The sequence below is a fragment of the Rhinolophus sinicus genome, chromosome 4 (assembly GCF_057876585.1).
Source record: "Rhinolophus sinicus isolate RSI-liver-muscle chromosome 4, RSI-T2T, whole genome shotgun sequence".
Classification (NCBI taxonomy): domain Eukaryota; kingdom Metazoa; phylum Chordata; class Mammalia; order Chiroptera; family Rhinolophidae; genus Rhinolophus; species Rhinolophus sinicus.
In genome coordinates, this window is record NC_142504.1 from 47,302,882 (window position 1) to 47,316,018 (window position 13,137).

Here is a 13,137-nt window from a genome sequence, read left to right on the forward strand (position 1 = left end):
ATTTACTTCAAATATTTTTAAATGTATATTTCCAGATAGTTGTGATAATATTGTATACATGTTTTTGTATTCTGCCCCTTTTCACTTACATTAACAATGTACACGTTTTCCACTTTCTTATTAACTCTATATACAGGCCATATAATATTTTTTTATGTACATGCCAAGCTGTATTTAATCATTATTCTATTGTTGGATGTCAAAATACAGTAGCAGATACTTTTATTACCTAGCCCACTTAATGTCCCTGAGGAATTAAATGTTCAATTCCCTAATGTTCCTGGATGTGTTCTAGAGTACAGATAACCCCAAGCTATGCAAGTTCTGCTCTTCCTTCCTATAAACTCCTGGATATTCAGGACTGTCTTGTGGTCAGTGTGGATCATGTGATCTACCAAGGAAGGAATATGGAAATCAAAGACATGATGAAGAAGTGGGCATCTGAACATTTTGGTGCCAGCACCCTACTCTGATTCCTTCCACAGAAAAGTCCTATCACTGGCCAGTGTTGTGCCAGGCTGTTGGGAATTAAATCATTTCAGAATTCAGATTTCATTCTCTTTTTTCCTGTGACTTTAGTAAAGTGGGTCCTCTCTTGGATAGGGAGCCAGTTGCTGTATTCTGGATGCTCATATGGACAGCTGGTTTGCAGAGCGGGAAGGGGCTATTAACCAATTCAAGAATGGCAGTGTCAAGAGCCAAAATGGCCGGTAAATGAGCTGCAAATTACAGGAGGGTTTAGAACTTCTATGAATGAGTTCCAGAACAACTTTTGCATGTGGAGCTTATTTTCTTTATTTGAAATATTACTGTCCATATTTTTCGAAGATAAAAATAAATAGAAAGCAATGCTAGAACCTAGGTCAAAAACAAAGCAGAACAACTAAGAAGTAATCAGTGTCTTATAACAGCTTGCAGCAAGTTTACTCTGATCCATTTTAGCACTTGCATGGTTTTTTTTTTTTAGATTTTATTGGGGAAGGGGAACAGGACTTTATTGGGGAACAGTGTGTACTTCCAGGACTTTTTTCCAAGTCAAGTTGTTGTCCTTCCAATCTTAGTTGTGGAGTGTGCAGTTCAGCTTCAAGTTGTTGTCTTTTCAGTCTTAGTTGTGGAGGGTGCAGCTCAGCTCCAGGTCCAGTTGCCGTTTTCTAGTTGCAGGGGGCACAGCCCACCATCCCTTATGGGAGTCGAACTGGCAACCTTTGTGGTTGAGAGGACGCGCTCCAACCAACTGAGCCATCCGGGAGCTCAGCGGCAGCTCAGCTCAAGGTGCCGTGTTCAATCTTAGTTGCAGGGGGCAGAGCCCACCATCCCTTGTGGGACTCGAGGAGTTGAACTGGCAACCTTGTGGTTGAGAGCCCACTAGCCCATGTGGGAATCGAACCGGCAGCCTTTGGAGTTAGGAGCATGGAGCTCTAACCGCCTGAGCCACCGGGCCGGCCCAGCACTTGCATGGTTTTAAAAGATATCCAATTATCATTTGACTAACATTGTCTTTTTTCTTAATGACATATTTCATTGGTTTATTTAGGGGTTTCATTGGCCTATTTAATTTTGTTTGTTTTCTTTTATACCTCATTAATTAATAAGAGCATAATTTTCTTTGAGCACCACTTTGGTCATATCTCATTACTGACAGTAATTATAGCTGAAATAACAACCAATTTTTAAGTTTTTTGATTATTTATTATGTGCTATGCATTGTGCAAAGTGCTGTACATATACTGTTGCATGAAATATTCCTTTTTATGGGATAAAGACAGTTTATTTAATAAGCGGTGCTGGCAAAACTGGACAGATAGATGCAAAAAAAATTGGACCACTTTCTTACACCATGTATAGAAATAAACTCAAAATGAATTAAAGAGTTAAATGTTAGACCTGAAACCATAAAACTCCTAGGAAAAAAACATACGTTGTAAACTCAATGACATTGCTCTTATCTTTTTGGATATGTCTCCTCGAGCAAGTGAAACAAAAGCAAATTAATGGTACTATATCAAACTAAAGTTTCTGCACAGCAAATGAAACCATCGACAAAACGAAAAGACAACCTACTGAATGGGAGAATATATTCGCCAATGATACATCTGATAAGAGGTTAATATCCAAAGTATATAAGGAACTCATACAACTTAATACCAAAAAACCAAACAATCCAATTAAAAAATGGGAAGAGGACCTGAATAGACATTTCTCCAAAGAGGACATACAGATGGCCAATAGACATATGAAAAGATTTTCAACATCACTAATCATCAGGAAATGCAAATCAAAACCACAATGAGGTATCACCTCACACCTGCCAGAATGGCCATTATAAATAAATCAACAAACGACAAGTATTGGAGAGGATGTGGAGAAAAGGGAACCCTTGTGCACTGTTGGTGGGATTGTAAATTAGTGCAGCAACTATGAAAAACAGTATGGAAATTCCTCAAAAAATTAAAAATAGAATTACCATATGACCCAGCAATTTTGGCTATTTATCTGAAGAAAACAAAAACACTAATTCAAAGTATGCATCCCTATATTCATTGCATTATTACTAGTAATAGCCAACATATGGAAGCAACCTAGATGTCCATCAAGAGATGAATGGATAAAGAAGAAGTCACACACACACACACACACACACACACACACACACACACACACTATGGAATATTATTCCGCAATAAAAAAGAATGAAATCTTGCCATTTGCAACAAGGAGGGACCTAGAGGGTGTTATGCTGAGTGAAGTAAGTCAGGCAGAGAAAGACAAATACGGTATGATCTCACTTATATATAGAATATAAAAAAACAAAAACAACCAAAAAAAACCCCACAAAATAAATGAATAAACAAAACAGAAACAGATCCATAGATACAGAGAACAAGTTGATGGCTGCCAAAGAAGGGGCGGGGAAATGAGAATAACAAAAAGAAAGAGGCCTTGGGCAAAGAAATGAGTGGCGATACTGGCAGTTGGAAGGTGGCTGGAGCACACTGAAGTCATAACAAAAAACCCTTTTTCAGCCCTGTTAATGCTTAAACTTACATTTTATTTCATCTGATTTGAATATCTGATATTAATATGCCTCCTTGCTTCTTTTGTTTCACGTGCTTAATATATTAGTATATTAGTTTCAACTTCTTGTGTTATTTTAGTTTGGATCTCTCATAAATAGAAAATATATAGCTTATTTTTAAAAACTGTGAGAATCTCATTTAATAAATTAATATAACTCACTGAAATTGTGTTACTGATATGTTTAGATTTGTTCATGGCAACTTGTTTTCTCTTTACCCTGTTTTTTATTTACTTTTTTTCACTTTCCTGAAATTTGCTGGACTAAGTCCTCTTTGTTCTATGCTAACTTAATGCTTTAGAAGTTACATATCCTATATTTGGCTTATTTATTTTTTTCTGACACACATATATACCTTCATAGTTTTCTATTAACATTAAGAGTTTAAGCAAGATATCCTCACTCCAAGTAGGTAAAGAACTTTGTCAGTATTTTAATCCTTATTCTTTCTCTTTTTTGTCAACCTCCCATTGTACCTCTCATGTTTATTCCAAAGTTTTATAAATTTTTCAATAATAAGTACTTATTTAGACTGAACTATAAGCTTTACTTCTTTTATTTGCTCACTAGTCTTTTTTGAAACTCTCTTCCTCTTGGGTTAATTTACAATCATACATCTAGTTATTCTTTCAGAGGGTAAATGTTCTGAAACTTGTATATCTGAAAAGGTTGTTATTTTCCTTATTATTTGAATGGTATTTTTCTGGAATTATTTTACGTTGCAAATAATTTTCTCTCAAAAATAAAATAACTGTTTTTTTTAAAAAAAAACCAAAACAAAACAAAACCCGATGCTTAGGGCTACCAAGGAAAGTATAATGAATCTCAACTAGAAACTTTTAGGATTTCCTCTTTTATCAGTGTTCTGAAGTTTACCCTTGATGGTTGAGGACTGGTATTTTTCTTCCATTCATCTTGCCAAATATTTTGATTCAGAGGAAACTATGTCTTTTTTTTTTTCTTTCTTTCTTAAATCTCAGGCCCTTTTCTTCAATAATTTCTTTCAATATTTCATTCCGTATATTCCCTCTGACCTCTTCTTCTGGAATTCCTATTATTTTTAATGTTAGAAGGGCCAATTCTGCCCCTCCCCCCACTTTACATCTTATTTCTTACATCTAATGATGTTAATTTTGTAAAGATTTCCATACTCAAATTTCTAGCTCACTAATGTGTTCTGCATCTATGCCTATTCTAATATTCAGGGGGGAAAAATTCATTAAGTTTGCTTTAACAATCATATATTTTCAGTTCTCATGGCTCATTTTTTTTGCTTATAAAATCTGTTTAAATTTCACAAATGCAGTATTCTCTTATCTCTCTGAGGACATTAATTATACTTCTCATAAAATCTCCATTTGCTTGTTCTGCTACTTCCATTTTCTCAGTTTGTAGTTCTTTAGTTCAATGATTTTTATTTTTTTTTTATTTTTTTTTAATGGAATTGGTATTACTGACATTTGATGATTCAAGATCTTTTGCTTAAATTTGTTTCTATTAGTCTCTCCTAGTTTTGGTGCAGACATACCCACCAACAGGGGGCAGATGTGCCCTTGGATGGGAGCATGTGGAGGCTCTTCATTCCCTTCAAACCAGGAGACATTTCCCATCACCTGGCACCACCTGCTTCTCCATTCCAAGTGTCCACATTCACTGCTTGGTCCTGGGGGGAGACCTCTGCTTGGAAGTGTGTGTAGTGAGGGCTCATCTACTGGCAGTACCTATGGCAGGCAGTACCTAAGAGCTCTGTCCTGTTCCTGCATCCAGAACCTGTGACCTGGAGCAGTGCTGGGACACTTCTGGTGGTGTCACTCATCCCGGTGTTGGGCTATAGTAACCTCCTTCCATCACATTCCTTCTTCCTTTTTTGTGTAATTTTGTAATTGTGTAATTCCTTCTTTCTTGTGTAATCCTCCCTAATTCCTCATCTACCTAGAGCACGCTTTCTTGTTTTATAGTATTATTATAGATTCATTTGCTCATTTTCTGTAATTCCCAAGGATTTGGGGCTGGTGGGGAAGACTGGAACATGCTGTCTTCAATTATTCTAATATTCATTGCATCTGTGGCGTTTCTTGTTAACATGAATACTCTGGTGACAGCAATAAAAAAAAGGTATTTTTAAAAAGTATGTGAATAGTAAAAACATGCAATGTTTGCATTTAGGATGAAAGACAAGTATATCAATTCCATCTTATAATATGCTTTTCTCCAAAGCCTCTTCCCACCTAAAGACGGCCTCAGCTGGGTAAGATATGGTAGCTGATAATTAAATGATGTGTTTGTAAGGTTAAGCCAAAGTTCCGAAAGACTCATAAATTAGCAGTGTATCTATTAAAGTTTCTGTCTTGCTGAAGTAACAGATTTGTCTTTTTTATAAAAAAGAACCTTTAAAATCCCACTTTAAAAAGTGAAACCTATCAGTGCTGGATGTGGGACAGCGCTGTGATGTGAAAGGCAACAGCTCTTGCATCCTTGGGATCTGAGATGTTTGATCTTTGACTCATTGGTAAGAAAATAGGGATGTTTGGGAAAGTGGCTTCCAAAAATGTCATAATGACTTAGTGGCTTTCTTTTCTTTCTCACTATTCATATGAAATGTTTTGAAAATATTATTAGAGAGGACTGCATATTCTTTTTTTCTCTCATAATTCTTATGAGAGGAAAAAACATAGTTAAAAGAGATAAAATAGATCCATATTAATAATTTAATTTTTAAATTGTTTTTAAAAAGTGACCTCAAATCTACCGAAGTCAATCAACTCCATTGGCCACTCTTGAACACCACCTATGTTTTCCACCTATTTTAGCAGATGAGCTTATAATGATAAATTGTCTGTGTGGGTGGTGATGGCTGAGGAGAAGAATGAGAAAAATATTCTGTAAACCTGGCTGAGAAAACAAAACATATCAAGAATTTCACTATCAGATTCCTAATCTGTTTTTCTGTCATCTCTTAGGTAAAAGTGTTTCACATTGATTCTGTGACAAGATTCTTTTTCCCCAGAAGCTATGATTAAAAATGATTATAACAGCATTCTTTTCTAGACCAATACAGCAGCATTTGGGACTGGGTGAGTGTGGGGAGGGCACACAGACACACACACACACCCCACTACGGACTAAACCAGCATTTTTATCATCACCCCAAAGGCAGAAAATGCTAGGTCCTCTCATTATCCTTTTATAACTTTATAACATATTGTCAACTTAGTAACTGAGCTACCAGATGGAAGCATAAATGAGATAATTCTGGGGGGTGTGGCCTGACATGCTAGGGGAAGAGCCTTAAATAAACCAAGGTGTGATGTGGTTGCTAGAATAATTAAACTGCCTTTAGAATCTAGATGAATTAATTGTATACCAATTAGAGTGGCACAGGTGCTATTGTCAAGTACATTATCCTATATTATTGGAACTGAAAACTGCCAGAAAGTATCGGCTTCGTAACCGTGACCAAATCCTGATATATACTCAGTCCTGAGCAATGTCCAAAGAGCAGAACTGAAACCACCTGAGACATTGAGTGACTGGAATTTGCTCTGATGTTCCTCTGCGTCCATATTGATTTTAGCTATTTTTTCAGGTATAAATACTTTTGTGCTATGTTGTTGTTGTTGTTTTGGAGGATGGATGATTTGTTTTGGCCACAAATTTTCTTGTATTATTAGTGTTCTGTGAAAGTGGAATGTGTACGTGTGTGTGTGTGTGTGTGTGTGTGTAGTGTACTAGTCCAGCTATGTCTCTGGACTAGGACATTAATTTTCTAAAATATGTTTAGTTTCTTCTAATATCAAATCAATTGCTTTCTAAGCTTAATTCATGAATGGGTTTTCTGTGTCTTTGTACTAAGTCTCCACTGTTACTAGCAGGGAGCATTTCTTTTGTTCTTCTATAAACAGGATATGATGATACACACACACTAAAAAAAGGAAGAGGTCATTCTGGGAAAGAAAATAGGTGAAAATAAATTATCTCTCTCCTCGAAATAAGAGAAGTGACACTGAAGACTGAGCTTTACTGGAGAGACTGCGAGAGGGAAAACACTGGAATTTATGTGGAATGGTACTACAGAGATTAAACTTGTGTTTCTCTCTCTGCTTTATCAGGTTGGGGGCTGGTATCACTGGGGGGCGTCATCTGAGTCCCCAGGGGATGTGGTTCTCACTGAAGTGGATGACTCTTCACTGCTGCATGGACGGTGTTAGCTTGGAGAAATGAAGGAGTGGGGGTCAACAAATCTCTTCTGCTTCAAAATTTGGGAACCCTTCCTAGGCAGCTAAGCTCCATAATCAGGAAGGGTATTATTTTGTGGTCAGAAAGAAAGAACTGATATGCTGGTGAGGGATCCTTTCTCTCCAGAAGATAAGTAGTGAAGCCTTGTGTACATTGCCAAAGTTCCGGACCCCATCAAAGTCCTTTGGTCTGTGAGGGGAGCGGAATGAGCCCTGGGTAGTGTATGGAAGGAAAGCAGCCTAACGCTGCCCGGCAGGTCCTGGAGGTGAAAAACAGGAGCAGTGGTTGCTGGTCCCTCAAGAAGTTCCAGGAGTGACACTGGGCATGGAACTTCAAGGGTGACGGGAACGAAAGAAGGACTTTGTGGAATAAAGCGCCTGAGCATTGGTGCGAGGCCCAGAGAGGTTAATGGTAAGTCCTGAGAGGGTGGGGTCCTCCAAAGTGTCAGCCTCCTACCCTGGCCGACCCGAGAGACTACCCTGGGGCAAAGCAGAGCAGAGCTGGGCCAGCCAGAGTAGAAATCTAGCTTTCAGCAGTGAGAGACCTGAGGTGGAAGCGAGGGATAACAGCAGGCACCGCAGCTCAGGCTGCTGCTTAGATTTCCCTCTTACTGGGTCTGAATCAGTTCCCAGGCAACACACAGGAAGCGGGGAGCCCAAGCCAGCACTACTGCCTCTTGCCACTCAGGCACGTCGAATTTCCATCCTGTTTTTATTTAATTTGTTGAAATCAGAGAGACATGACTATATCTCCAATGTTGTGTTACGAAAAAGTTTCTCATGGTTAACAGTTAAATTACTGTTATTTAATATTCATCATGAAAATGATGTTATTTCATTCACCCTCATTGTAGTATTATAAAACAGACACTAAACAATAGGACCTGGTATGTTTACTGCAAAAAGAAAAGCCAGGTGAGAACCAAGAAATTTCTAGAATTTTCTCTCCACTTACACTACCTGCTGAATTTTGATTCTCTGAATCTGTTAATATTTTTTAACTTGAACTTCTGAAAATTCTGCTTGATTAATAGGAGATATCTTAGAGATACAGGACCCAGAAGAAGGCACATAGTTCAGAATGGCCAGAAAATACTACCCAGCAAACCATCCACATTGCATTTCTACTGTAACCTCAGCCCCATATTTCTCCTTAAAAAGCCCTCAAAGATAAATTTTACCTCTTAAACAATTTTTTTTTTTTAGATCAGAACCACATTCCACTGAATACCAGGTAGCAGCATCTATAAATCTCAGATTTTAGGAAGACAACTGAAAGTCTCAATATAATCATGGTGAAAAGATTTTATATTCTATACATTTTGAAAAAAATGTTCTCCCATTAAAAGCTGAATAAACAAAGATGACGTATAAGCGATTCAACTAAAGATAAAAGTATTTCCAATCACAAATTTTTAATATGCATAAAAATAGCTGATTACTAATAAAGGATGTTTAGGGTAAGTGTAAACCTTTTGGCTTGTCAGATTTCAAGAATCATCAGCATTGCTTTAACCATGCTTTGCTATTCAACAATATGCATTTAAAACATGTCCAGTGGAATAAATGTAAGTGCTATACACAGCATGGGAGATAACAATTACTTACCCCGTAGGCTGGCTCTCAAATTCTTCTGACCACTGCTCTTGAATATCCTCGGTAGAAAGATCTACGTCCCGGGTGGTGGCAAAATTAAACTCACTGCCTTCATTTCCATGGAAATAAATGGAGTTCCCATCTGACTGACAGCTATGCTGTAGATAAAGAGAGAGCATGGGGTGGCTGTTGAATTGGTTTTGTAGCTGGATCTGTCTTACTCATGTATAATTAGAGTTTTTAGAAAAGTCATTATATTATTCCATCTATGAGGGACTCTCAAATCAAAAGAGCTTGTTACCTCTCTTTTTTTTTGTCTTGTTTAATTCAATTACAGTTTCTTTCTAACTTATTAAGTTATCATAAAAAAGGAGTCAAGAGGCCATTTGAGCTTTGCCACCTCAGCCTTCAGTATGAAACAAGAATATTTTAATTGGAACAATTTCCCATCTTTACCATACTCCTTGTGAGAATTAAGTGTGATAATGACTTGTCATAGATTTTCAATACTGTGGCTATGGGCTGAATTGTACTGACCTTTTCAATATTCCCTGTATTTCTGGCTTGCCATTCAAGCCTTTCATAATTTATCTGTAAATGGGATATGAGTAGAATAGCCCGCTAATCAAAACATGGAATACAGAAAAGGTCAAAGTAATCCCTGATATGAGCATATATTCTCAGCTACCTTTTGAGTGAAGGTTTCTGACCAGACCTAAGAAGTGTGTGATATCCCCAATGAGGAGCTGGGAAATCACAAACTTTGGTATTCTCCCAAAGGACTCTAGGTTTACAAAGTATAAGGAAAAATAATTTCTTGTGACACTCTTTTTAACCTATATTTTTTCAGCTTAAAGTGAATAGTCAAAGGCAAGATCAAACACTGGAGCTGAGTAAACTGGGCACTTACTTTTTTTTTGACTTTTAAAAAATGTGATGTTTCCATTAATCACTTTTTGGTAATAAGTCATATATGGAGAAGTGCTAATAAATGAAAGCTCAAGCATTCTTTTAAGTTTTATATGCTCTTAAAATAAAATAGATATGAAGAAAAATAGTTGCACAGAAAATACCAGTTACTATAAGTTCTGTAGGGCAGGGATCATGTACATTTTATTTCGTGCTGTATTTTTAGGAATTCAAAAATATTCATTGAATAATTCAATAAATCAGTGAATAAGTGATATGGCTATGCCTTTTCAGATAATCAATGAATCTTTCATGGAGAACTCACCATATAGAAGGCATTAAGGAAGGTACTGGGAAGAAGGGGTTTATAATGAAGTATAACAATACGTGACCTTTGCTCTCAAAAAAATCCCCATCTAGTTGAGATATATCAAAGGCAGGTCTCAATGCGAGGCAACATGGTAAATGCTAATGAGCGAGAGAGGGTAGGAATTGTGTCCAGGGCTGGTCTAGGTGAGCAGGCAACTGATTTTAAAAGTGTGGATAGAAATCCTAGTTGGATGACAAATACGAATGAATGATAAAAGTGACAGGTAGGTATGATGTTCAGAATTAGACTGTAGCCTGACAGTAAAGGATCTTACGTGGTAGTCTAAGCGATCTCTACAATATTCTGTTGGCAGTGGTGTTCTAGAATAGGGGAAGTGATGTGTGCAAGGAAATGTTTTACGATAATTAAGCTGATTAAGGCTGGTAAAGTCAATTGGGGGAGGAATCAGACTAGTATACTGAAAGAGTAAATAAAGTTTTCAGAAGGTCCTGTTAAGTTCAAGAAAGTCAGAGCATATGATCTTGAGGGCATCATTTCACAGCACTAAAGCACTAAGATATCCACTGGGCCTGTCACCACCATGGATACGTCGTAGTGTGTGGCACGCATCACCTGCTTCAGAACCTTCCTCACACCACAATAAATACAGATAATTCAAGGATGCCATATGCTGTATATGTTCATTGTATACAATCTTTAACCCACACACATTGATCAAAACTAGGATTCAGTTTTACTTAATAGTATATAGAAACTATCAAGCTGTGACAAACCCAAGGATCTTCTACTACTGTGCATACTGTAAAGACAATAAATGCTGAGGAGAATCACAAAGGTTACTTTTCTAATAATAAACCCACTGCACTCTAAATAATGTTTTTCACAATTATCTTCACATCCTGGAATCCTGCACAAACAATCCTGGCCTATGTTTATCTGGAATTAATGTAAGGACTCTGATATCAATGAAAATGATACATTAAGTCATTATCCCAGTAAATGACATAAGTGAAATATTTATACATGTGAACAGGGTTATTTATATTACTATTTAAAAGGATATATTTGTGTAATAAAAATAATGACTCACTTAACATTAAATGTTGGTCATTTCTGGGTAAATATCAATTTAATTATTTCAATTTTGGTTCCATTTACCTCAGAATTGTTTGTTAATATTTTAACACTCTGTGTTATACATAATATGTTTCACTACTCCAAGATTTATATTATTGACATATTTGATGCGTATTTTAATTTAGTTGAGATTGAAATTTTATGTAAAAGATCATTCTAATACTGGATAGCATATTGTTAAACTCATTTCAGAAAATTAAAATGACTTGATGTTTTAGGAAACTGAAAGTATATTTTAAATGATCTTTTGTTAGTTATTTTGCTGTTACTAAACCATTTGGTAGTTGAGTAGACCATTTGTAATTGTACAACTATTGAAAATTCTCTATTAAATATACATCTTTGTCATTATAACCACAATAGAGCCACCATATGAAACACAGGTAATAATGGTGTATACGTGTACATATGTATATTAAGCACTCACTTTGTGTGTTAACCAATTTTTGTACTAGTAGGATCTAAAAACGAGTAGAATCTGTCTTTGGCAAGTTTCCATGAAGGATAAAATGATATCATTTTTGTAGTTTTATTATTTTTATAGGGAAGAAACTGTTCTTTACCAATTTGTAGTAAAAGAAGACTACTCAGTATCAAATCTAAATTCAAACAACACAGTGGTTTATACCAGTCAGTGTTCATCTTTGCACTGAAAACATCCTAATCCTACCACATTTGAAGGCAGATTCAGTTAGCTCTATTCTCTCTTCCCAATAGACCCAATGTCCTGGTGTGGTGGCGGGGAGAAGTATTGCTCTTTGAATATTCCCTCCTTCACAGTCTTAGTACAGTTGCTACATTATCAAATAAAGGTCGACACATCCTGAGTAAACAGCCGCAGCTCAAGGGGAGGCAGCTCAACCTTCCCTAACTCATAGCAGATAGGGCTGCCATTTTCTGGGTGGCAGGGCCTGGAGATGAACAGAACCCACTCACGGATGACTTGTTTTGCTCCCCACCACACTAAAGAGATTGACATATGATTTCTGCCTCAGCCATTCTGAATAGAACCCAATGTTTTCCAAGGCTGACGTAAGGGTGATATGAGCCGGCAGGGTAATATTAGGACTAACAGATAGGGGATAGTCTGTGAAACTGGTGAATTCCTCAGATGTATGAGCAGGAATGGGCAGAAATGGGCCAACTGAGAAGGTGATTATGTGCAGGACCTGCATTTAAGAATCCTGCAGAGGGTAGGGGGCCACTTTAAGGTTCTCATTCTGAGGATTCCTAAGTCAATTACAAGGCAAGTTACAGATTCATGCTAATTCTATTTTAGGAGTGGTCACAGGGGTCTCAATGTCTTAGAATTGGCTTGGTTTCCCAGATGCTCTCCAAACTAAGAATTGATGCCTGAATGTGTCTGGATTGAGATAGAATCCCTGGGTCTCTGCTTGTTTGAGCATGCATTTCTGCCTCTGAGCAGAATCCATGGCCTGCTTGGTTAGGGGTGGCTTGAACTTTCTCCTAGAGCATACCTCCATGAATTCAGCACTTAACATGAATCAAGGAGATTATGACTGGAAGAGATTTTTTAAATGAGATGGATTTCAATGTAAAGATATATCAACAACATATTAAGCAAAGGAAATTTGTTGCCCAATTAGTATAGTATAGTTTATATATATAAAATATATTTCTGTTTGTATGTGTACATATGTATATTAAACTATATTCAGATAAAAATAAAAATAAAAAGACTGGAAAAGAACAAAATACTGGAAACAAAAAACGATTGAGATGATAAGGAATGAAAACTCAGTTACTATCCATCCTCAAGGAATTTGGGGATTGGAATCAGAAGGCATGTTCCAACACATTTCTCTACTTAATGGCTACACGGTTTTGCACAT

The 13,137-nt window shown here is 36.8% G+C and overlaps 1 protein-coding gene across 4 annotated transcripts in view; it reads right to left on the reverse strand.

Annotated features, from left to right (window-relative positions):
• The window catches only part of RELN (reelin), a 504,226-nt gene that overhangs the window by 193,214 nt on the left and 297,875 nt on the right, over positions 1 to 13,137 (reverse strand). For all 4 annotated transcript variants that reach the window (XM_074340625.2, XM_074340624.2, XM_074340623.2 and 1 more), the window contains exon 11: positions 8,920 to 9,065. In XM_074340625.2, coding sequence (XP_074196726.2) covers positions 8,920 to 9,065 — 146 coding nt within the window. The remainder of the gene's footprint in view (positions 1 to 8,919; positions 9,066 to 13,137) is intronic.